Source organism: Tachysurus vachellii, chromosome 1 (genome assembly GCF_030014155.1).
Source record: "Tachysurus vachellii isolate PV-2020 chromosome 1, HZAU_Pvac_v1, whole genome shotgun sequence".
Lineage (NCBI taxonomy): Eukaryota > Metazoa > Chordata > Actinopteri > Siluriformes > Bagridae > Tachysurus > Tachysurus vachellii.
This window is the reverse complement of record NC_083460.1, coordinates 8,259,776-8,287,238: the sequence shown is the minus strand read 5'-3', so window position 1 is coordinate 8,287,238 and position 27,463 is coordinate 8,259,776. Positions and strand designations below refer to the sequence as shown.

General features: G+C 37.6%; 1 protein-coding gene across 1 annotated transcript; it reads left to right on the top strand.

Annotated features, from left to right (window-relative positions):
- The first annotated feature begins 269 nt into the window (after positions 1–269).
- On the top strand, positions 270–26,903 carry rorcb (RAR-related orphan receptor C b). Its single transcript, XM_060871096.1, has 10 exons — positions 270–586; positions 13,608–13,693; positions 13,871–14,012; positions 14,445–14,891; positions 16,621–16,742; positions 18,972–19,104; positions 19,832–19,939; positions 20,325–20,435; positions 21,361–21,473; positions 22,158–26,903. Exons 1-10 carry the CDS (start codon positions 580–582, stop codon positions 22,317–22,319), a joined length of 1,431 nt encoding a protein of 476 aa, XP_060727079.1. The 5' UTR covers positions 270–579; the 3' UTR covers positions 22,320–26,903.
- The last annotated feature ends 560 nt before the right edge of the window (positions 26,904–27,463 follow it).

Genomic DNA, 27,463 nt, shown 5'->3' with positions numbered 1-27,463 from the left:
CGTTGCAGAGCGCAATGTGAAACGTTTAAGGCGAATAACACGCAGTGTTTATCTTCTTCTTCTTTTATTTATTTTTTTTAAATCATCATTTTTGAAGTAACATCATATATCATCACTGTATTTGATGTGCGCACGAAAGCGCGCGCGCTGACTCGGCGGTTCCACCTTAAGAAAGAACAGAGATGCGCGTCCCCGTGAGGACTGATTCCAGATCATGTGCGAGTCCACGCGTCCGAAAAGTAGGTTAGCAGGCTGGATCGAGAGGGAGGGAGGCACACACTCATCGCTCACTATCAACACCAGTTCTGACCACGCACAAACGTGTTATCGACGTGGTTTGGTTACTTCTTTTAAAGGAAATAGGCCGGTTTAAACGCGCTTGTGTGGATTTGTTTTGCTTTTGTTTTCTTCTCCCGATGATGCGCTCCATCGAAGCTGAAACATTATATTGGGTTCTTCTAATAAGCTTATTTAAGATAAATACGTAGATCTCCAACTTGTTTCCTTTAGAGCATCTTGTGGACTTCCAACAAAAAATAAAAAAAAATAAATAATAATAATAATAAAAAAAATCTAAAAATGAGAGGTAAGCTTGTTTAATCTTTTTTTTTTTCCTTTTTCTAAATGTGTTAAAAAGGCTACGGGTTGACTATATGACTCGCATATGTGCTTTAGGTATTTGGTCTAAAGGTAAACATGAAATGATTCGGATTGTTTGTTTATGTCATATGCGCGTTTCCTCACGTGCGGTGCGCAAGTTTGCAACGCCGGCTTTTTAAACTGCGTAGTAATGGCTACCAAGCTGATCATCGCTTATTGATTCTAACCCACTGGAAGTTTTATTCACGTATTTCTGCATCTGTTGCTCTTTCTGTCTTCCATTAGGCGTGGGTGACTTTTATATCAGTAAGGTTAGGCGGAATTTTGGATCTACACTAAGCAGAACATCTAAACCTACACGTTCCTTTGACACTTCAGGAAAAAAAGGATGAATGGTGTTTTAGTTCAATTCCATGCTTGGATTTTAACTTGCTTCTACATCAACAGTGGATTTATCTTCCTTCATCACAGTGCAACACCTATCTATATACTGTATATATCTATCTATTTGTATGTATAGTTGCAACATTTTTGGTTGTGTTTTTTGTGTGGTGGCAATGTGGTGATTGCTTGTGTGTGTGTGTGTTGTTGTTGTTGTTGTTGTTTGGGCTTCAGCATGGCCGGCTGCGTGAGCAGGAAAGAGCCGGCTGTTCCACTGACCCACTTACGTCAGTACGCATTACACGGCCATGAAAAGGGGAGGGGCTGAACAGACAGGGGGCGGAGTTTAACCCAGAGTCGTGCAGAGCCACGTGGTTTGTTTGCGTAACTACAACGGCCTTAACTTTGCACGTTTTTAACACGTTGCGTGTTTCTTTCTATGTAGGATCTTCACAAGGAGCAAATACAATTTACTTTAAACTATATTTACTTTTAAAAGGATACGTTTATTTTGATGCACTTTATTGCAATTTTGAAAAATATTATTATGGTCTATTTCTGACCTGTTTGGGCAAATATGGGAAAGCATTTCAAAAAGGATAGAGTAAATGAATCATTTAATGTACTGATTTTTGTACTAATTGCTAAGCTGTTATGTGTTAATATACCGTGTTCCTTATCCGTCAAGTCTTATGTCAAACAGACACAGAATAGAAATCACGTACCTCAATGAGGTGTAACATGCTTTATTAGCCGCTCATTATCTGCACAGTGAGAGACCCAGTGAGGATTCTTTTGGGTGAACACAGGGAGAAATCTAAATACATTTGTTAGCAAAAATGGCATTTTGGTACTTTTCCTATAACAGCCCCAAAGTGTGTTATTCCATTTATACAACAGCTATTTCCCATCACTAAAGAATTTCACCCAGTGTGCTTTCTAGCTACATGTTAGGTTTGGATTATTTATGCAATAAGTAGCCATTTCCATTCATCCCCGTGACTCGAATTGTTTGATTCTGTTCACTAAAAACATTTACTGATTTGGTCAGGGATGGTTCCCGGAAAGTTACTTCATTACCTTGTTTGCCTTTTTAGATATTATGATTTAAATTGTTTCATTCATGCTTACAATTTAGTATTATGATTAATTGAAATGGGCATGTTCATATAATAAAAGGAATGTTTGGTGAGTTTATTTTTATGAAAGATATTTTAGTCAGTGAAGACTAGTTTGGCCACGAATGAGGATACAAATGTAATTTGAAAAAATTATATATGTGCGATCAATGCTACAATTATTAAGAAAATTGCCAGCAGACATCTTTACACATTCACGTTTAGCTACAGGATTAATGAATCTAGGAATAACACAATAACAGCATATAAGGATTCTTTTAGTGCTGCAAGCTTTTCAGACGAAATGTCAACTCTCGGTCTCTTCTTGTTGAAAGGGTGTCAAATCAAACAGAACACATGCATATACCACTAAGTCACCAGATCCTTATTCGTTCACCTAGTTCATTCTTTTCATAGTGAACTGAAAGAATTAGTTCACCGAGTATCAGTAGATCTACCACGATCGTTCAGACTCAAAGTAAAAGGCTTATCCATTCAAAACGTCCAGCCAGTGAAATGTTCTTTCACATCTCATGCTTTAACAAAGTGTTTAAAGAGCAAAAAATAATGCCAAAGCAATCACAAAAAAAAAAATTAAGTCAGTACATGGAACTGGACAAGAATGTTTCGAACACTGCTTCGTTCATTTATGTAACATCATTAGTTTCTGTTACCACTTATAATCTTTATAACATTTGAAACTTTATACAGGTCTAAACAGTAATTTCATCACCAGTCTCTTTCTTCCTCTTTTTTTGAAGTGTCATATTCCAAAAAAACACCACAGCTTGTCATGTTACAAGAAATTAATAATCATGGCAATACATTTCTGACTTTTACAAATTGCACACACCGGAGTCAAATTGCAGACTCCTTCCTTATTATAAGTTACATAAACTTCTCTCTTGACAGAAAGTTTCCCCATGATAATATGACAGCTCTGCTCTTACAGTAAAATAATCCACAACTTAACTGTTGCCACAAAGTAGGAAGCAAACAATTACAATTTAATGCGATAACATTACAATTTCCCTTTACTGGATCTAAGGGGATCGAAACCTATACCAGCATGACGGTGCCCTTGTGCAGAAAACTAAGATCTCTGGTGGCTCAATGTGTAAATCCCCATAGTCTTGTTTCAGAATCTAGTGAAAAAGCACAGTGGGGTTGTAAATGGCAACCAATACTGTTTTCTAAAATAGGTGTAGTATTGTTTTTTTAATCAAACAGGTCACGTAGGTCATGTCTTATATAATGAGATTCTTATATTATTATTATTATTATGATTATCATCAATGTGCTCTATCATTTGAAATAATAATGTCTTAAATATTTTTAGGTGTGGTGGGTAATTTACATAACATTCCAGTTGAGCTGCAGTGTTACACAACAGGTAGTGTTATAAATATGTCTACAACCTGTCATCAGTTGCTGAATATATTTTAGCCGTTTGTTGTTTTTTTTTTTTGTCATGCCTTATCTGAATGTTTGACTGATAAAAAACTAAAGGCTTTTTTTTTTACTATAGACATAAGACAACCAGGGAAAATAAGAGCTAGTTAAGTGTTTTAGGAAGCGGTAGGTCTTCAAATGTCATTTGATGATACCCAGTGACTCAGCAGTTCGGACATCTATGGGAAGTTTATTCCACCTTCTTGGTGCCAGAGCAGAAAAAAGTCTAATTCTTACCATGAGAAATGGTGGGATCAGTCGAGCAGTGCTAGTGTATGCAAACACACAAACACAGTCCTCTTTAAAAGTTTTGGAAAGGCAAGGCCATTTACAATGAAGGCGCTGAGGTTTGAGAGAGATCTTCACAGATCTCGCAATATTTCTGCCATCTCCTGCTGTTGTGTTTCTTTAGCTGATCTGCACAGTGTCTGGTTGTTACCAGTTGTGACCAATGGTTTGTTTTCAATTTCCAAAACTTTCAAAGCTTCAAAATGGCCTTCTGTTTTGTGCATAGACAGCTCTCTGATTTTTATGTCTGTTGGTCCTTTTTAACAATCAATGGAGTCTTCACAGGTGAAATCCAGATGTAAACAAAGAGTAGACATCCAGACCTCCTAATTCATTAAACAGTTAGTAGAGAGAAAGATCCCTGACAGACTGCTGTCCATACTGGACAACACCCATTACCCTCTGCACAGCATATTCACCAGGCAGAGGACTGAAAGACTGAGGTACTGTTTTGACCCCCTGGCCATTAGACTGTACATCATCTCTCAAGTATGGCAGGGTGGAAATGTACAAATAGAGGAGTGACTTAGCATCTTAGTTTTTCATCTGACTTGCTTCTTCTGGACATTTTATTACTCAGTGCTGTGCCATATAGACAGTGTCGACATTTTAAGGGTCGACATTTTAATCTCTACAGTCTTGAGTAAAATGTCTCTTGCGTTTAGTTTAACTGCTGAGAATTAGTTTGGGTTGAAGGGGATACTGTATTGGGAAAATCTGTTTTTCTGTATGTTGCTTCTGGATGGTTGAATTTTCCCAAGAATCAATAAAGTATGTATCTATCTAGTATAACAGGGCATACCTGGGTAACGAAAAGCATGTGAGTCACATGTTCCAATACTTTCGACCACTTGAATAATTGGTGGATTTAGACAAGCGCTCCAGTGTTCTAAGTTGTTTAACATTTCTAGATGTAACAAGAAATGAAAGCTGTCTCAAATTTAAATATATATAAGGTACAACAAAAAAATTATAAATTGAATAAAAAATGAATCAGCCTTGCCGCTTCGATACTTTCAGATGGAACTGTACACACGCACATATGGTGTGTATATATATACTACATTTATTTTTGTACGCCTCATCATCGTAATGCAACGATCGCAGTTGTTGAACACATTTAAGCTTAGGAGAACAGATTCAGGCAATTATCGCACAAACTGGTTTTGACAGTGCTGCAGTTATGGAAACAGATTTTCACTGTAGTAATAACCGAACAGACAGAACTAGACATGTTGGAAAATTAGGCTTTGAAAGATGAGAATGATTACATGAAAGTTTAAACTACCTCTTCTTATTTTCTGGAACGGAAACTTCCAGCATGCTTATACAGATAATGAAGGACTATTGTTATGTATTTATTCACTTTTACAACATATGCAAACATTAATTAATGTAGTTACTTCCTGAATATGATCTACAGAGTCGTCAGTTTGATAATGAACTTTAAGCTTAAAGTATATTCCATAAAATATTTTTAAGTCTGAGGCATGAAATGAAATTCTGAGCAATCTCATAGTCCCTGATAACAGCATATTGATAGTTCGTTTAGTATGGAGTATGTATAGAGTTCATAAAGCAGTTACATTTCTTTTTATTTTTTATTTACACCATTGTTGTGGTGTTTTCGCTGGTTGTTAAGTCAGGGAATATATATTTAATTATGCTGTGTTATGACGTAAACAAGCATGGTAATAATGTCTATCTGCTCTGGGATCAATGCTTTGGGAACAAATGTCTATAGACACTGCACTGATCATTAATATGTGTCTTTTGCGATACTAAAGGTTTAGGTCACGATTTATATGCAAAGGAAAACTCAAGATGTCGCTAAAATAAGTCATAGCTATAGACACATCACAAGCCACACTGCTCCATTTTGAATTTTTCTGGGATTCTGCATTGGCAAGTCACATCATTGCTGAACACTTCTGGACCAGTGTACTCTCATTTTCAAAATGGAAAGCACCAAGTCCCTCACAAACAACAAAAAAGCCATATTTGTGAGATAGTTCACAATTGCAGTGGTGAAAAATGAGCCACACACATCTTCATCTTCAGCTCACGTCTTCACAGTTATTACTATGCAGCTGGGCAGCTGTTCCTGATTCTAACTAGAAGACCAAAAGACAGTTACGCAAGCCTTTGCTCTTTTTACATATAGTACAGAAGCATTTCTGTAAAAAAATGTAGATTTTGGCATACAGCTAAATGGGATATCCATCCACCCACCTGCCCATTTTCTGTATAACATCCCACACAGGGTTACAGGGAACCTGGAGCTTAATTCCTGTTGCTTACATTCTAATGCGATATAAAGAAATATATAGTCTGTAATAATTGTGTATTTACACATACAGTACACAGACAAATGCAATGTAACTCGCGATGAAAGTTTAATTGCGTTTTAGCTCATGTAGATACACAAGCCTAGATTGAAAGGTGCAGCATAACTATCTGTTTGAATATAATTACATTTACATGAAATAAGGATGTAGTAGCTCAGTGGTCTTGGACTACAGATCAGAAGGGTGTGAGTTTGAATCCCAGGTCTACCAAGCTGCCATTGTATAAAATGAAACAAAATATAAGTCACTCTAAACGTCTGCTAAATGCCCCAAATGAAGGTTTTCCGGTAAACTTTTGTTCCTGGTTGTAATTACATGCTCATTACACAGTTGTGTAATTGTATGCGTGTGGATATTCCAGTTTAAAACAAGTAAGCATTTTATTGGGTTATCATGTGACAACTGAAATAAGGTATGGGAATTATGAATTGCAGTTTTTTACATTATTGCAAGAAATTACAAGCTTGTATTAAAAAAACAAGAAAAACACAAACCTCTGTCTGTTATCAAGCACTAACATTTAAAGACTCCTTTTAACAAAAATCGCAAAGAAATGTTCTCATGTTTCTAAAATATTTTTAATTAAACATTTAAAAAAGAAATCTGTTTATGTGACCAACCACCATACAGGTCTCCTGTTAGTATAAAAATGAGAATGTATTTGAACAAAGACACCAAGGGTTAGATAACCCAAACCCTAACCCTAACACTAACCCTAGCTACTTTTATAGAAAATGAATTTGTACTTTCTGGCCAATGAGATTGAAGAAATTAGCAACGGTTAGGAGTTGATTTTGTTGCTTTATAGTAACCATATGCGAGTAGGAATAACACTGCATCAGAAAATCATTGGGGTGATGCAAACAGTAAATGAAGCACCAGTGATTATTCCCATCGAGAGTTGTTAACGAGGCTGATTGTACATCAAGGTCCTTAGTCTCATTTCTCTTTCTATTTTTCTTCTTTTTGTTCTGTATCACCCAGTCCTAAAGCCTGAGGAAAGCGCACAATGTCACAGATTATCCAGCCCTCTGGGATTGAGCTGTGATGCTTGAAGTGTCTGATTGTAGATCAGACAGTAGTGATGTCCCTGAAGAATTCGGTTTATCCGAAGCTCTAGTGTTTGATTAAGGAGTTCATTTTAAGAAGTCAAACTGTTTTAAGGACTGCTTGTGTAGATACTGTCACATATGAAGAGCTGGTACAAAAGGAAGTGGCATATCTTTGCACTGAGTTGCATGATAATTAGTTAGGTTGGGGACCGTCTCAGCCTCAGATGTCACGTCCATGTATTGTACGTCTGGTGCATGTGATACCAAAAACTGGAAACACTTCAGTTTCGAATCGTCAACTGATGGGTTGGAGTCTGCAGGATTTCGCATTTTTTTTACAGCCTGCCCAGAAACAAAGTCGCCGTGAAGCTTGTGACCGTGTAGACTTTTTAACTCGCAAAGCTTTCTTCAAAGAATGTACTATGGTTGCACTCTGGTCTGTTTTTGTAGTGACTTTTTAGTATTTTACACCCCTAAACATGATGCTCAACAAAGCGAACTGTGATTGGTTGCTTTACATGTCAGTCAGACACCCTCTTGGGTGGTCTATGGCCAATAAACGCTGCCATGGTATGCAGACATTCTACCATCAGTCTGTAGGTCTGGCTACATGAGACAAGGTTTGGAGAGAGCCACAAGGACATGAAAATAACAAGTGCAATGAATATATACACTTTCCAGCCTTTAGATTTAGGATTGTTTACTGGTGGCACAAGTGGTTAAGGCTTTAAGTTGTTGATCGAAAGGTTGGGGTTTAAGCCCCAGCATTGCCAAGCAGCCATCTTAAGGCCCTTAACCCTTCCTGCTCCAGGGGTGCTGTATCATACAGTAGCTGCCCCTGGGCTCTGACCCCAAACTTCCTCATTTGGAATATGTGAAGAAAAGGATTCCACTGTGCTGTAATGTATATGTGGCGACAATAAAGGCTTCAATGCCAGATAAGGTTTCCATCAAACATTTAAATCATTACAACAAAAATGGCAGACTTTGTAGATCTACTAGATCACAACCAGCCTGGACAATGAGACTGAGATATACACCTAGTTCTTCATTTCCTCTTCCTGTTTGGTTTCATTACTGGTTGACAGACTATAAAAACCACTCACACCCACACAATATGAAATCCTGCCTCTGGATCCAAGTCGCCTTATGATCATGTTTCTGCCTCACCTGTTTTGATTCAGCTTTTCCTACCTCTGTCCGCATTGGATTTTCTTCTGCATTACGGTCACGATCTTTAAACAGTGTCAGGGGTTTGGATGGTGAATAATAAACGACTGCACACAAATTTTAATAGAATCCTTTAGACATTTATTGATATGCCCATTACATTGTGCTGCCTTTTATATGATCCTCTCAGTAGTACTTGTATTATGTAATAGTCTGTGATGCAGTTCTAACCTTTACAGCTGTGTAATTGCTGTGGAGTAGGATGTTAGAAATCATCATGTTCTCTGTTCTTTTATGCTTTTTGTACACTATATGGTCTTGACTGTTCACCATCTTAGACAGTGAGTCAGGATTTTTAAATTTTTTTTCTTGCTTGTTGGTAAAACATGGAGTACATGAAAATGAAGAATAACTTGTAATTAGTTTTAATCTAGGGGGCACGGTGGCTTAGTGGTTAGTGGTTAGCATGTTCGCCTCACACCTCCAGGGTTGGGGGTTCGATTCCCGCCTCCGCCTTGTGTGTGTGGAGTTTGCATTTTCTCCAAGTGCCTTGGGGGTTTCCTCCGGGTACTCCGGTTTCCCCCCCGGTCCAAAGACGTGCATGGTAGGTTGATTGGCATCTCTGGAAAATTGTCCGTAGTGTGTGATTGCGTGAGTGAATGAGAGTGTGTGTGTGCCCTGCGATGGGTTGGCACTCCATCCAGGGTGTATCCTGCCTTGATGCCTGATGACGCCTGAGATAGGCACAGGCTCCCCGTGACCCGAGGTAGTTCGGATAAGCGGTAGAAAATGAGTGAGTGAGTGAGTTTTAATCTAACTCGGTTAATTTCTTAATTTCCTTTGCGAAAGTTATCATTAAACTTTTGATGCTGTGCCGTGAGCCGGAAGAACTTTAGCCAAAGTATAGTTGACCAAAATATTTTACAGGTAAGCTAGCAAACATCTGGATTTTTTAATACATATATGAAGACTAAATTTGTGCCATCTTCTCTGGACTGTTGCTACAAATTTGGAAGCACACAATGATCTGGAGTTACAATTTCACTTCCATTCACTAGAACTAATTTCAACTTATTTGTTTAGTGCTTTTAACAATTGACATTATCTCAGTGCAGATGTACAATATAGAAAGTTTAAAATTAAATTAATATTTTTCTGTAACATTTATCCTTAATGAGCAAGCCTGAGCGACGTTGGCACAGAAAACCTTCTTGAGATGATCTGATGAAGAAACCTTGAGAGGAATCAGACTCAGAAGGGACCCCATCCTCATTTAGGTGACACTAACAGAAACTAATGTAAATTTAAATAATGTCCTTTCTACAACTGATGAAGACCCGAACACGAAGCTGACCGACACAATGGCAGTTCACAGACGGTGTGATTGTCTGTGCAAGTGGTTCTAACCAAGGGACCTAGTCACAAAATGCATGCATGACAAAGCCCCCGTGTACAAAATGAGGGCCTTGAATACATGTTTTATCGAGGCTCGTGTGAACCTCACCCTCCCAGAATGCTCCATATTACTGCCTGTCCTCACTAATGCTCTTATGGCTGAATTAGCAAATCCCCGCAGCCATGCTCCAAAGTCTAATGTAAAGCCTTTCCAGAAAAATGGAGCTTATCGTAACAGCAGAGGAGGGGCGACTAAATTTGTACCGGGATGTTCAGCGAGCATATATGAGTGTGATGATTAGGTGTGTGCAAACTCGAGATCATTATAGTGTACAGTAAGTGTACTTTTCCTCTGTTATATGTCTTGAATATCTTCCAGGGGTTTTACTATTAGTTTTACTCAGAATACAAAGACTGATTTGGAATGAGGATTTATAGTTAGTTGTGGAGGTTAAAGAAATTTCAGTGCATTGCATGTAGCACAAAACAGTACATAGAAAGTCACAGATAAAAAAAAAGCTATATAATAATTTACAGCATTTAGCAGACACCCTTATCCAGAGCGATAACATTATCTCATTTTTATACAACTGAGCATTAAGGGCCTTGCTCAGGGGCCCAACAGTGGCAGCTTGGTGGCAACCTGGGATCAAACTCACAACCTTCCGATTGGTAGCCCAACACCTTAACCACTAGGCTACCACATTAATAATAATCTTACTGTAAAACTTGAGAATCACCTTTGACCCCTTATCCATAATCTGCTTATCCTTTTTTTTCCCCCAATTTTTTTTTTTTTTTGCATTGCATGAGGCAATGTTAACCGTTAGCTTGATATGTTAGCTTACATATACTGTATATTCAAGCTCCAGGCAGGTCAGAGGCAACCATTATAACCTGAAATGGTTTAAAAAAAAAAATCCAGTTGATTAGTTTCCTCTGATATATATATCTGAAATATTTTATTCATTTGGCTGCAGTGGTTGTGGCTATTATTTAATTCTTATTTTTTATTTTTTTGGTTGTTGCGATGATGACGTGTGTTTCGAATGTTTTAGAACAGGTCCGAGTTGTCAGATAGGTTCCACCTTAAGAGCCGAAATAGGAGCAGCCTATTCAAATGAAGTGCACTAGTCTGTCTCCTGCTTTTTGAGTGAGAAAGTGTGTCAGTAGGACATCAAGCACACACGGGCTGACAGCCAAGTGCTGCTGAGTAACGCTCTGTCCGGCCAATCGCTGATGAGGCTGCGTACGCCTATACCAGTGAGCACTAGAGAGAGAAACGAGCGGGGCGGGACACATCGAGTATGTCTGGACCCAGCACCTCTGAGTGAATCTGTAGACTGTATAGACTAATTACACCAGGGTGGAGAAAATGACCCTTTGTTTGTGGATATATAGTTGTTACAGTCTGGAAAGTTTTGCAATGATGTGGACAGGTTTAAAGGTGTGATGGAGATGAAAAACAATCAAGGCAATCTGCCCACAGATGGCGGTTATATAACTCAAAACATCAGAGCGGGAGGGGCCGAGGCTCTCAGGGCTTTACCGATTTTCCGCTTCGTGCCCCGGAATACAATGTCGTGGTCATTTGCCTTCAGCTGTCTGATGTGTCTGAGGCAAGAATAGAAAATGGAAGACAAACAGTTCTCTAGAGCTTACGTCAAGATTATTAAGCTTTATGATGTCCCTATTTTCGTAATCTATAAAATGGGCCTATACCTAGAAAAAGCCACAAAGCCTTATTGTTTGTTGTAAACACCACACTCGTTCATTCCAAGGGCTCAAAACGAGCTTGTATAGATTTTTTCTTTCTGGTGCATTAAAAACCAAAAAAAAAGCCAAGATTCAAAAATATACGTTAACCTTTTATACAGCTTCAGTGTTTTCCTTTAAATTCCAGGAAGCAATGTTTGTGTGATTATTCTGTGACTGAGTGATTCTTATTCTAAACCAACTCTAGTTAGCGGTTCCAGGAAGCATGATAAAAATCTGTGGCATAAATTAAGTCCCATTAGTAAAGATAAGAGGAGTGAAGTGAACCGAAGGAGGAGGTGAGTGTGTTTTTCACACGTTTAAGCAGATTACATTACAGCAGATTTCCCACTTTCTTCTCAGAGTCAAATTTTATTTATTTATATACAGTGTACATGTTGCAATTATTTATTTCATATTTGTACTAAGGATTTGCATATCATATAATCGGTCATTCTTGCATTATGTTCATTCTCTGTTCTATGTCTATGTTCTTCTCTGTTCTGTAAAGTTAATTCCTCTTTTATTATTTGATATTTTACTGTTTTTTTTAAATTCTTTTTGTACAAATCTATTTCTGTTCTCTATTTGTTCCATTTCAACATTTCTATTTCCAGTTGGATTTCTATTTTTATTATTAGATTTATATTGTTTGCTGCAATATACAGCGTCTAATTGGTTTCAAATGTAACACGTGATTAAATTTAGATGTACAGTACACTACCGTTCAAAAGTTTGGCATCATTTGGAAATGTCCTTGTTTTTCTGTTTGGAATCGTTTTGCATTGTTGTATGAAGGGACCAGTTCACAGCATGGTAACGTACAATGCCGTTCGAAAATTTGGAATCGCTTGGACATTTCGGATTTCTAAAGAAAAACACATAAAATGGGTTTGAAATTTTAAAGAAAGATCTACATTGTCACAAAGAGGCTCATTATCAGCAACCATCATTATGTTTGCTAATCCAAGTTGCTAATTTGTTATAATAAAAACAGCTGAAAAATGCTGTACTAATTAATGGAGCAAGAAAAGTGGCATTCTTTATGTTAGATTAGTATCTGGAGTATCAGGATACTAATGTGGGTTTGTTTACAGGCTCAACAAGGCTGGAAATAAAGAACTTTTTCTTTTCATAGTAAAATATCATGTTACCTTGCTGTAAACTACTCCCTTAATAGAACAATGCAAAATTATACGAACCAGAAAAACAAGGACAAAAAACAAAAACAAAAGTTTTTTAGCTTTCCGTGTGTGCTTAGAATGTCACCCAGAGCCAGATAACGAAAAGGTAGATGAAAGTGTGTGTTTGGTTCCTCATTTGTAGACAGCAGTTCCTACATTTGTGCTGGTTATTTAATGTTTATTACACACACATATGCACACACAGATAACCAGCACTAATGATATAGCAGCCGTATAAACAGAGGCTACTCGATAGGGACAAAAGTCTAGTTTTGGACGTTTTGAAGAATTGTATCAAGAGAGAAAATACGGTTTCTTATTACTTCTTAAACCCATTATATTCATTTCTTTTTCCATTTCTTTTTCTCCCACTCTTTTCTGTGCTCATGTGTAATTGGTTAGGGCTCTTTGATCAAATGCGCTAGTGTAAATGCCCATCTGTTCATCGCAGCGGTTTAAACATGCTACTTTATAAGTATGCCATCACAAAAGCAGCCGTGTTAATGAGCTGCTGTTCACCATCTAACCTTCGCCGCTTCATTCTGCGTTTTCCTGTATTTTACTCCCAAGTACTATTCATCATTCGATTCCTGTCAGAAAAGTGCGACTGACGATGGCATGGTGTTTTGTCTAAAAGGTTTTTGTCACTTCACATTTTTCTTATTTTTTGCTCTTTCACCGGTTTCATTCTGCTGGCGAAACGCCCATCTGCACACCTAGTGTGGGTTTAGAGAGCATTAAGAAGAAACCATTATTTTGTACCATTCAGAGACATCAACAGATTTTCTATAGCCCCTATTATTTGTGTGTGGCTTCCTGTCAGACTCTAATCTTGTTCTGTGTCTATTTATTATATTTCCGCAGCTCAAATAGAGGTGATTCCGTGTAAGATCTGTGGGGATAAGTCTTCTGGGATCCATTATGGTGTCATCACCTGTGAAGGCTGCAAGGTAGAAATTGTTGCTATCTTATTTTGCACTTCCTTTGAGACGTTTCAATTTACAGCCCACAGAACAGCATCTTATATAAGACCAGATATATTATAAAGCACTGAAGCTAGGGCACATTCTAGGTTTTCTTAGGAAAGCGCTTCAAGCAAACATGGGTGTGTGTGTGTCATTTTACAGGGATTTTTTCGCCGCAGCCAGCAGAACAATGCCATGTACTCATGCTCTCGGCAGAGGAACTGCCTGATCGACCGCACGAACCGCAACCGCTGCCAGCACTGTCGTCTCCAGAAGTGCCTGGCACTAGGCATGAGCCGAGATGGTGAGATATCAACCTCATCTTTCTGCTATATGGATACATTTCCGTTAAATAAAAATTCTATGCTAGCCACAAACTGGCAGCTGTAAATCATTAGGAAGTTCATTCTTCTGACACATCAAGCTCAATTAAAGTTGAATGTTTTTTTTTTCTTTCCTTTTAATTGTCTAACATCTGTCTGTGTGATAAAGGAGCTCAGAAAAGACCACTGTGTTGTTGCTGACTGATTAGTAATCTGAATGTCCATGATGGTACCAAACAAGGATTTCACACTTACTTTGTCTTAATTTAATTAGAAATTTAATTCTTTTTACATATTTCTGGGAGAATAACTAAATTCCTAAATAACTAAAAATAACTCACTAAATATTATCATTTAGAATTCAAAAAAAAAAAAGATTTGAAACTTTTCAATTCTTCTATGTCCTCATACAGCAGTGAAGTTTGGGCGCATGTCTAAAAAGCAGCGCGACAGCCTGTACGCAGAGGTGCAGCGGCACCAGCAGCTGGCGCAGGAGCCCGAGGAGGCGGCTGAGGACAGCGGATGCAGCCGCTCATACGGCAGCATGGGTTCCAACACCACCCTCAGCAATCTAGACGACATCACCACGCTTCCCGACGGCCTGCTCTTTGACCTGCCGCTCACACCAGGCGAGGCAGCTGAATACTGCACCCTGGAGCTGCTTGAAAGCGGGGCCAGTAGTGGAACAAGCAGTGCAGTGAGCAGCAGCTCATCCAATCAGAGCTCTCCAGAGCCTAGCATTCTGGATATTGTGGAAGCAGGCTGTGTAAAGCACGAATACCAGCTGCTGCCTGAGCCCAGCCTGCTCACACACACCCTGCTGGGGGCGCTATCCGATGACTGCTCTCTACTCGACATAGGTGAGTGTTCGGCTCTATAGAGAGGCTCAGTGCTCCTGCAAAGAAACTAACAAATACTATACCGATACTGAACAATTTCCTAGTTTGTTTAGTTTGTGGTGCAATCTGCACCTCGTTATAATTGATCAGTCACAAACATTCAATACCTTTGCATTCACACTGAAAATACGTGATCCACTAAAGGGTTCCAAGAACTACATTTCTATATCCGTTCCAGCAGTGGAAACATCATTACATTTCACATTGCTAGACACAAAAATTCTCTTGCTTCTTTGTCAGTACCACAGTTATGTTAAGGACATACAACTTCATCATTAATTCTTAATCATTAATCATTAATATTGTGTTGGTATTGATTGATGTCATGGGACCAGATTACTAATTGAAGTCTAATGGCAATTCTGATCTTTGACCCTTTGTTCTTACACAGTATCTACTCAAAGCAAGAGTCTGATATTTTGTTCTAATCAAAATACTTCACACTAAAATTTATTTTTGAAGTATATTTTAAATGCACATCAAAAATTCTACTTGATACCAATGAATACGACACTATTTACCCATTGGTCCATTAAATATTTTGTTCGAAGATCGCTATTGATCGTTATTTATCTGGACAAATGATTTATATTTTTTATAGATAAAATTTTCAGAAACTTTTGGAGTCAGGTCAAAACTATCCCTGGTACTGTTGATCATTAAGAGTATAAAAGTATACAAATATCGCCATGATTAAAATAAAAAGAATGATCAAATAGCTTAGAGCTAGCACACACATTATGATGGCATGTCCTCGATTTAGTAGCTCATGGCTTCATTCATGCACATGAGTAAGTGTCAGAGCACAAGAGCTATAAATAAAATTGTAGAACATATTTACAAAACAATATACAAAATATTAGAACATGCTCCATTAAGTGCTATTTCATTAGCTACAGTATATAAGCTTATAGATTAAAGGCTTATAAACCGCCATCTTAGATGACCATTTCTGTATGAATTTAGAAAGTAGAGTAATTTGCAGAATCTGAATGCCGCCGTAATAGGAAGGTGTGTACCCAAATTTAATTACATTTAACTTTCGTGCTTAAACCAATAACTTTAAATATTGTACCTGTTTATAGTCTGGATTTTTTAGATTGCTTTAAAGTAAAACAACTACATTAACCCATTTACCAAATTTTTAAGTTCTCAGGGTGTCCAAATTCCCAAGACAGTCATGAAAAATGATGGTATTGTTATTTCTATAAAAGAATAACAGGGTTAAACCATCGTTACTAGCCTGCTACTCTTAGCTAGCTAGCTAAAGTATATTGTAGTATTGTGGTCTGTTGATCCCTGTTGTGAACTAATCCCTGTACTGAGTTCTCTAGTTTGTGGATAGTCTTATAACGCTAGCTAAAACGCACACCAGAGGAAGAATTGATAAGGCACACATTCTCATACTCTTGTCTGATATCTGATTACGAAATAATAAAGTTCAAAAGTAATGTGTGCGCCATCGGAATACCTTATTCCCATATTAGGAAATACATAAAATTTCTTATCCGTTGAGTAAAAAAAAAAACTTGTTTCTAAATCTTCACATTTAGTAGAGCTCACGAAAATCTGAGACGTTCTCATAATGTTACCCATAAGAGCCTCTGTTTTAATAATACTCTGTTCTTTAAAATAGTCATGGTTTATATCATAAGCTGTTAACATATGATGCATCACTCTTTGTGTCCAGAGCGGGTAAATCAGAATGTGGTGAAATCACATTTAGAGACGTGTCAGTACAGCACAGAGGAGCTGAAACGACTCACTTGGAACGTATATACGCCCGAGGAGACCCAGTCCTTCCAGCTAAAGGTAAACACAAACCATCATCAGCTTGTTTCACGTAGCAATAATTCTGATGACTTTTGTCTGTTGAATAGATAAAAAAAGCAAGTGGAAAAATGAGGCCGAGCAAGATCATAATATTGTGTCCTTATTTAAGCACTTTTTTTTGGCCTTTGACTCAAAATTGAGTACTATAGAACCAGATTATAATCCCTATATTAGCTAGGTCTTGACCACGAGCAGGGTATTGTATACTTGTAATCAGTGTTGTAATGTAACGAAGTAAAAATACTTCGTTACTGTACTTAAGTAAAAAGTTCACGTATCTGTACTTTACTTCGCTATTTAAATTTATGTCAACTTTCACTTTTACTCCACTACATTTCCTAGATAAAATGTATACTTTTACTCCGTTATATTTCAAATAAGCATCTTCGTTACTCGTTACTACAAAATAAAATCATAAGAAATGTGTGTGACTGCAATAAGGGAGGTTTGGCAAATCACTGCTCCTAGATTGCATTACGCACGTCCGCACGAATCACTGCACGTCCGCACGCTCTATGGAGAAGCACAGACACGCGCAGAGTGCACGCGCAGTCAGAGCTGGAGGCATTTATCTATAATGGTGGCAACCAAAAGCAACCACTATTCTTATTACCAGAGTTGATAGCACAAACAAAATAGTAATGCAATATCAATACTAAATAAAAATAACATTTATTGATTTGGTCTTTGTCTTGTGAATATTTATTTTATTAATGACTGCATTCATTGGACACACTGTTTGTAGAGAATGCACACATACATGATCTGATTCAAGACTGGCATCATTACATCATGCATAAAATTTTGGTGTCCACTTTTGCCATTTAATAATACCATAACTTTTGGCTTACTATGTAGTCATATAATATATAATATAAAACTCTTCTTGTTTTAAATTCTCACTGAGGGCTAAAACCCCCTAAAGATGAAACCCTAGAACCGCCCCTGCTCTTATGCCTACTGAAAATCACTGAAATATTACTTTTTAATTTTACTTCAAATACGTAAGTACAGTAAATATCAGAAAATTACTTTTGATACTTAAGTACAGTAAATATCAGATACTTTAAGACTTTTACTTGAGTAATATTCTAAAAGGTGACTTTCACTTCTACCAAAGTCTTTTTCTAGTACGATACTTGTACTTGTACTCAAGTATTGCTTTCTAATACTTTATACAACACTGCTTGTAATGCTATGCAAGTAAAACCTTGAGATTTGCTCTCTGATAATATCTGTTTTTTATGTTTTATATTATCAGTATTATAAATGAGGTCCTGATCAAAATCAGGCTGGATGGATAGACGGATGAATGAATACAATATTGTTTATGTCACTAGATATTTTAACTTTTTAGAAGCCTTTATTGACAAAAAAGTTCCTATTGACAAATCGAGACACTTTTGACTGTCCTGCACTCAACAGCTCTCACCAGATGAGTTGCACTTGTCTCTTTTCCCAACAATCAATTACTTCTCACAATTTTTTCTAGCGATAACTGATCACTATAGTTCCCAATGATCAATTCCTGATCACCATTATTCCCAACATCCAATCCCTGATCACCATTAATCAATCACTGAATAATGGTGATAAGTTAATGGTCATTAGAATGAATGTTGATCAGTCACTGATCAGCATTATTGCTAATGACCAATCATTGAGCACCATTATTCCCAATGACCAATCACTGACCATCACTGATCACCATTAATCCTAGCATTCACCGATCACTTTTATTTCCAATGGAAGATTTTGCTAATAAATATATAGGTAGTTAGTGGTGCCATGACCAGAGATGACCAAAAATTCTCCTTCTTAATTCTGCGTGATTTGATTGGCCAGTTCTGTCATGAAGCGGCTTCTAGCAACTGTACACGTATTAGCTATTATCCCCTAACAGCACTGGCAAAAATACAGGGATAGATGAAAAGCTTGAATGGATGTTATGAATAGATATGAATATATGACTGTGCAGACTGGAATAGAGAGATAAGTCTGTACACTAAAGCTTCATACTTATTAATTAGGCTTTGATTGACCCTTCCTTTGATCCTGATCACCAGACATGCATTACACACATCACTGGCTCAGCATTGACAAAAGGATTAATTTCCTGACGTATTCACGTTTGATCTTTGGAGCGTATGTTCAGGATCTAACGCAGTATCGATGCTCTGATTAACACATCGATCATGTCATGTGCAGTCTGCCGAGTGGATGTGGCAGCAGTGTGCCATGCACATCACCAACGCCATCCAGTACGTGGTGGAGTTTGCCAAGCGCATCAGCGGCTTCATGGACCTCTGCCAGAACGACCAAATTATCCTCCTTAAAGCAGGTTAGTGCTACAGAACACGGCACACTGATCCCCACTGGACTTACATTGCATACGTTTACAGATTTCAGATTCCGCACTGTCTAGTTCAATCTAGTTCGAAATTTAAACAAACGTACATACAATATGCGCTTATAGAAAATGATTCAACAACAGGATGTTGAAAGCATGTCACAGTGTGACTCCTTTTTATACCACAGCACTTCAGCATCAGCCAACAATTATTTATTTATTAAACAGTGAGCACTTTTTATCCATTTATAGTTGCATTTAATTAATTTAATTGAATTTAATTTATTGCTTACATTAGAGGAGCAGCGCTAGTTACGTTATCTCTGCAATAAGAAGTCCATGAAAGAGTGTTCTGTATGTGTTTTAATGTTTACAACCTTTAAAAAAGATTTGTTTGCTAACATTTTCTCCCCTCTGTTCTTTTTGTCTCCAATTTTCTTTTTCTCTATACACAACATATAATTCGAAATAACATCCCAATTCTGTTTTATATAATTGATTACACTTTAATGTAATCTCCAAATATTTCTCCCATTCTTTCTATCTGTAAATTTAACATACCTTAATTATGTTAACATTTAAATTCCCCCTGTCTGGAGAAAAACTTTTTTTTTTCATTTGCATGCTCTTTCTTTTGGCATTGTGGAGCATGTGTCTTTCTTTTCCCTCTTTCCTCCTCTCTATCTTTGGCTCTCTGTCTCTGTGCCGACGCTTCCAGGCTGCTTAGAGGTTCTGCTGATCCGTATGTGCCGTGCGTACAACTCCACCAACAACACAATGTTTTTCGACGGCAAGTTTGCCAGCCCTCAGCTTTTTAAAGCACTAGGTAAGTGTCTGCATTTCTGGGGAATCACAAGAGCTTTTACTTGGTCTTGCATTCGTTCATTTGAACTTCGGTATCTCAGTGATAATGACTGATAGAATGTTAACGGTGTTAAAGCAATACTCCGGCATTTTTCAAGCAAAAAACAAATTGTCACAGAAATGCAGTTCAGTTACATGGATCCGATGTGAACTACACACATTAAGTAAGCAAGTGTACAGATAAGGCAGATTGAGGTTAGGTTGAAAAATGCTGAATGAGGGATATAAATGTTATTCTTTGATTTGAAGCCAATCTGATGTTGATGATAGCCTCAAGAATGGTACAGTTTTACATATTTTCTGTGCAAGGTGGCCTGGTTATTAAGATATTCTGTGCGTGTCTGTAGGTTGTGATGATCTGGTGAATGCCATATTTGAGTTCGCCAAGAGTCTGTGTCGTCTGCAGCTGAGTGATGAAGAGATGGCCCTGTTCAGCGCCGCCATCTTGCTTTCCCCTGGTAAGCTGCTGTTACTGTTTGTGTTGGCATTGAGTTTGGATACTATAAGATAAGATAAAAATCTAAGTCTTTCTGGATAAGGGCGTCTGCTAAATACCAAATATGGGCGGTAATTGGATATGACTTCACCAGCCAAGGTTTTTTCTTTTTTGTAAATCAACACCGCAAACCAGCTTCTATTTTAATATTTCGTTTTTATTTTATATTCCTTTAATTTTGTGTCATATAAAAAAGGGTGGTAGGATGCCACAATTTGTAGGGCTTCTTCTTCTGTCCTTGAAAAGAGGTCTTTTGTTCACACATCTTCACATAATACAAATTTGCAGAGAAATGCGAAACTTTTTGTAGCGTGACTGTGCCTTTAGGGATGTAACAGAATAGATTATGTAAACAGATAACGTTAAAATATCATATTATATAAACAGATCACCTTAAAGATAAAAGCCACTCATGGGACAAACAAACACAATTTACCACTCTGGATATTTACAGCATCCTGGTAAGGACTATGATAATATAAGTTTGTTCATATTTTGGGAAATAAAATTCTATAGAATTACAGCTACTTTACGTTTACATAATTGTACAGCATTTGTACAGCATCTCAAGATATTTATGAACCCAATTAGGAACTTGGGAACAGCTTATTACTTTTCTCCATATGCTTACAGGGTTTCATATAGTGCTAGGCTGCATGTAATTAAAAAAATAATAAATAATAAAAATAAAATTCTGGTTTGTGCCACTCCCACAACGGGTTTAAATCCAAATACGTGTACAGGTTACTGTATCTTATCATGTTATAATATATTAATATATATTAATTAAAAAACCTAAAAAGCAAATACTTCTACACAATCTTTCCTTGCACACGTCTCTCACTCCCTGTCGTCTTCCTCCTCTTTTCTTTCTCTCTCTCTCTCAGATCGCCTGTGGTTAACAGAGAGTCAGCAGGTGCAAAAGCTGCAGGAGAAGGTTTATTTGGCCCTGCAGCACAGTCTGCACATGGGAGGAGGCGGGCAGGAGAAACTAGACAAGGTGAGAGAAATCAAAAATGAGTATAGTATGTATATCTGTATGTAAATCCCTATTGATCCTTATTAGGCATGATTAAAAAAAAATATTTTTAATATTTTTAAGCAGCTATTTCTGTAAGGAAACTCAATTAAATGAAGTTTATTCTTAATTATCTTCTTGTATTGCATTTTTTTTGGTGAAGCTTTTAGTTTGTAGGTTGATTTATAATTCACTGTGGTGAATATTTAGCATTTGTTTACAAGTGATTAAAACAACGTGACGCTGCTGTCTCTGATTAATGTGCTAGGAATGTTACGTAACCTATTTGCTAAGCAGGTTATAATTAAGAAAGTTCTAGAATTTCTAGGATGTACCTATGAGAAAGGAAGGGCCTGTATAACTTGTATAGCTTGTCTTTGACCACTATAAATGAATCAGGAACGGTGATAAAATGTGTAAACATCGCAGATATCCTGGTTACTTTTCCCAGAATCCTGGGAATTCCTGGATCTGATTTAAGAACTTTATTTAAAGTTAATACAAAGAGAAACACCATGTACCTCTATTGAACGATTTCTTACTAGCGCCCCCTTCTGGATCTAACACCCATGGCACCGTGTGCTTGACACTGAACACAGAACTACTGGATTCACATAATGACGGTTTTTTACCTAACTTCTCCTCTTTCGATCTCTCGGCCCATAGATGGCGTCCAAGCTGCCGCAGATGAAGTCCATCTGCAACCTCCACATCGACAAGCTGGAGTTTTTCCGGCTGGTTCACCCCGAAACGGCCTACAGCTTCCCTCCTCTCTACAGGGAAGTGTTTGGCAGCGAGATCAACTTCCCTGACTCTACCGACAGTTAGAGGCGAGGAAAGAGACCAGGGTGTGGAAGATGTTGCAGAAGAGGAAGAAAAGGTGCAGAGAGAGGATGTGTGAAAGAGAGGAGGTCAAAGAGGGAGGGATCTGAAGAATAGTGGAGGCCTGAGGTGTGAAAACTTTTTAGTGTGGAAAAAGCTGTAAAAGCCTCTTAGCAGCCCAGACAATCAGGCATGATTTTTTTTTTTTGTATTTTCCGTTTTGTTTTTTGTTCCTTTTTTGTGTTACACTTGTGTACAAAGAAACCACAAATTAGTACAGGGGCCAACACAACAACACAACACTTCACTTCTCTCTGCACCACATGACTAACACATCTTACACTCCTTTTAGCACTTTCATGTTATTTAGGAATATCTAGTAAAGCAGAGGTTCATTATCCCGTCCTCAGGGATCCTCTGCTGGTACAGAGTTTTGTTCTGGTCCTTTCCTCAATGCACTTCTACCAGAACATTCAGGTGCGTTAACATGTGAGAATTAACACCCCTTTACGATGAACTCTGTGGGCGAATTAACAAATGAATGTATGTCCCTGAAACAGCACTTGCCGTGCGACCGAATGTACATACTGTACTGGACTTTGGTTGGCGGAAATGCTTTACGAAACCCACGTCGGTTTCCACGTGACAATCGAGAAACTTCTTTGCCCATATCTTTGGTAGTACAACAGGACCGACCTCCATATGCTGGTAGGGCTGGGCGGTATGATGATATGATCTATTGATATTGATAGCATGGAGATGTATGTGAAGATACACTTACTAAATTCCATACTGAAGACAAAAAGCATAACTATATTACTGTGTAAAATTTTTATTTTTTTGTGTGTGTTAAATTGTACATCATAAAGTCATGTCATACTGTAATGCTAGGACTTGGGGATCGTATACATTAAGACGATACATTACGAGCCTCTCGGTTCGATACGTTTGCGTTTTCAAAGTTAGCAGACAATTCGTCCTGAAATAACACTTGCATGTATATAAATATCATCACTACATTTTATAGACTGCTTATCCTACAGAGTCTGGAGGCACAAGGTCCAATGACCTATGACAGAACACTATCACACACACACATTTACACACTACAGATGATTTAGAGGTGCAAGTCAGCCTAAAACAGGTGTCTATGGACTAAGGGAAGAAACCAGAAACCCCCAGGAAACCCTCTCAGGAAACCCCAGGGGTCTCACACAAGGACATGAACCCCCATTCAAAAGGGTGAGGCGAACATGTTAACCACAAAGCCACCATACCCTTATTTAATAAACATTCAGCCAGTTAGAAATCTCTGATTCAACCTGAGCTAAAGAAATCTCCAGCATAATTAAAGAATTCATAAACGGAAGTGGAGAAGCAGGATTCAGAGTGCTAATGTAGCTAATGTAGCTAACAGCAGAATGGGACAGGCCCCATTAGTAACTCAAACCAGAAGTGGCTGCATTCATTAATGCACAGCTTTCGTTTTTCTTATTTGCTGTTACAATTCTGATAACGAAATCGCACAAACGCTGTTATTCCTTCGTTTCAATTATTGTACTTTTACAACGTCGAATGTTTTACCTAATGGAAAAAGAGAACACTAACGCACATATGCACACACAAAAATGCCTCGCATCATGACATCTCCGTTTTGTGACATAATCCCTGGCTAGAACTTCAGACATCTCATGATATCTCTTGTCTTTTTATGACAATTTGATAAATATATATATAATTTTTTTTTTAATTTATCGCCCAACCCTATAAGCCGGTGTAGTTTATAACGTGCAATAAAAACCTGTCACAAAGTATTACGTCGGACAAATGAAGCTTAGTCCGAGCTCACACTTCCTCAGGCACGAGTGTTCTGACAGTATTCTGTGCTGCTCTTAAGTAACTCTTGTTTTTCTTATTTAAAAACTGCAATGAGAAACCTCAGTCCCAGCACATATGTCCTTGTAAAAAGAAAGTGTAAGAATTGTGTTTCTTTTCCTTTTCTTTTTCATGTATAGATGTTTTAAATGAGGATTCATATAAATAGATATGTATATGAAGAAAGAAAGAGGCAGGCCTTTAAAGAAATGATGAGGCCTGGACTTCCTCTTTGGTGAGGAAGTAGAGAATGCACACTGGGAACTTTCCCTGAATCATGTTACAGCTGTAATCGGATGTTCCACCTTATTCGGAGTAGTTTGGGTTCTGGGTGTTATGGACTGCTCTACGATACTTGACACAAAAGACTCTTATTACGAGTATGACGTAATACGTATGTATGACGTTCCAGAAGGTCCGATTTGATATTTTTGTTTGTTTGTTTGTTTGTTTTTGTTTTGTTTTTTTTTTGGACCCACTGATAAAGAAGAAGGATGTACAGGAACCTGGACGACATTCAAGAACACTTCTGTCACGGCTGATGGTTGAATGAGCATCTAAATGAATGACTTTATGCTGTTGGAAATGTTCAGAAAGCTGATGCGTAGACTATCACTTCAAATGAAAAGATGACTGTCAGTATGTCACACACACATACCGTCAGGATGTGATGGTACAGGTGTGTTCGCTGTATTATTTTGTAAATCGTGGCTACTTTTTACCCATGTCGTTGTCCACTTCCTGTTTCTCCACACCTCTTCTTCCTGCTCATACACTTAAGCATGCTGAAAGGAAAGCACAGTTAGAAGAGGAAGAGCTTTAGTGTAGGCTTTCCCATCGAACACTCAGAGAACACTACAATTATTCTCCGACATGCAGCAGATGTTTTTCAAATATTGTTACGTGCACAATTGGAAGCACAACGTCCCTACGGAAACGCAAGGTGTAAGAAGTAAAGGTGGAGTCGTTTCTGATCCAGTGTGGGTGAAGTCGCTAGGGCTTTTTGCACTCAGAAATATTGATTGGAGATCTTGAGTAAACAGAATACTGGGTTGTTTTGTGTCACCTTGCACACTGTTCATCCTTTAACAATTAATTAAACAATGTATCATAGCTATACATAATCTGATGTTTCACACTACATTCCTACAAATCGGATTAAATGTTCTTATTTGCATATTTACAACATCAGTAATCATGATTGGATAAATGCAGCATGTCTTCTCTTGTGCTTTTGCATCAGTGATGGAAAAAATGCTGACATTTGAAGGCAGATCTTTAAGATTTGGGACTAAAATAAAAAAATAAAAAATAAAAATAAAAAACTATTCCGCTGTTCTGCATTTCGACAAACACTGTTTGTTTTTGTATTTTATGGGTATCCAGCTTAAAGTACATTTTCACTCATTTCCTCAAACACTCAGTTATTTCTGACTGCCAAACTTTTCTGTCCATAACTATATAAATAAAACTCTCCTCTTCACTCCAATTGACTCCCACACCATAAGACTTTTTTCCTTCTGCAACTTTTTTTCCTTCTGCAACTAGTGTTTACACAACACATTTCTGTAACAGTACAAAGCACATGATATGATGTTGCTAAACATCAAGCTGTAACCTTTTACTGTCACATCATTTCACACTGTACAATGCAAAAGTCATGCTAAACCTGCTTTGGCTTTAAAAACAAGGTTTAGAAGGATGACAACCCAGGATTAAATTCAGTGAAAACTGTTTGATGTTCTGTGTTATACAGCAATGTTAGGGATCAGGATCAGAACCAGCTCCACCTCCTAGACTTTTAATTCTGCAGCGGAGACTTTCTCAAATTCTGAGCAGCCCAAAGCACTCGAAACGTTATTACCTACTGAGAAATGAATCGTCAATTGAGCGTCATTAGCACTAACAGGAGGGTTTGCACAGTGTGGATAGCTTTAAGCTACGTCGCAAGATATCTTGACGTATCATTATTTTGGATTTCGGTGCATGCTGTGTCATCATTTTTGAGGGTACATTTACATCCCAAGCAGAATAATCTCACTGGGTGCTTAGTTTACTCTGATTATCGGTTGTACAAGGAAAAAATCTTGTTTTCCATCCACTTGTTACAAAAACACGCATCTATAAATCACTCAGGGAGCTAGCTGGTCTCTGTTTCCACCAGTCTCCTAGCTTTGCCAACCAGACACAGAAGACACACACACACGCACATATATACACACAGATATAAAGGCACCCCAATTTTTTGCACCGAACAAGAGACCCGTATCCTCAATCACTGTGTCCTTTAGCTAGATATATTATACGGGATATATTTTTGTGAATGTCAAGCACAAAGTGTCAAAGACCTTTCCTCTTTCTTCTGATGTTAAACTGGAAGACTTTTACGTCCGAATTATATTATGTATAGACTATTAACTAGTTTTAAAAATGATTACAGATTTAAAAAAAAAAAGAATCTTATTCATTGATGTATGTTGTTTTTACTTGCGCTTGTTTCGTTGGACTGTTAGCTGTTTTATCCATTTATAATTGTGTCTCCATCAAACCGGTCTTGTTTGTTTTATGTGGTTTTAACACAATAGAAATACCTTAAAAATTCATTTAACATCTGTTGGGTGTTGGATAAAAATCTTATACCAGTTCATCTCATTGTAACACCATGTAAAAAAAGATGTGCTTTAAAGAATGTAATAAAGTGGTTTTTTTCTACTATTAAAGACTTGTTTTAGTCTCCAAAAACAAATTCTAATGAAATATACATTAGACACTGGACAAAAAAAACAACACAATTGTTCAGTTCTGTGCAAAAGTCTTAAGCTGTTTGTTTGTTTATTTGTTTATTGTATCATTTATGACCTGTAATAATGAGTCAGTGCAAAAACATTTTCCCAAATATTACATTTCTAACATAAAATCATATGTAGCAGATTCTCTAAGATTCTGAATAAAATGTATCAGCTTATTTCTTTATAAGATTATATGACAGGTTTGTGTACATAAAAGTGTACGTTTGTGAAGCAACAGAAGGAACTGGACGTGACTAGAAAGTGGGCGTGGTCTCTACGTGGCCTTCTAGAACCCTTCCGGAAGTTTGTTTTGTTACCTGTATGTGGGGGGAAGGGGGATAAAAACTTTGTTACCTTGGTTCCGCCCCGGTTGCTTACTATTACATATTGTGCCCTACGTTATTGAACGTTGAACGTCATTATCTCTTTTAGAGGATGTGGGAACCGGCATTTAAAGTTTAGTATGAGTAAGATCCAAATGGTCAA

Excerpts from the sequence above, each read along its gene's own strand:
- rorcb (XM_060871096.1), top strand. Across the intron at positions 14,013-14,444 it reads ACTAGGCATGAGCCGAGATG|CAGTGAAGTTTGGGCGCATG; the intron begins GTGAGATATCAA and ends GTCCTCATACAG. Across the intron at positions 16,743-18,971 it reads CCCAGTCCTTCCAGCTAAAG|TCTGCCGAGTGGATGTGGCA; the intron begins GTAAACACAAAC and ends TGTCATGTGCAG.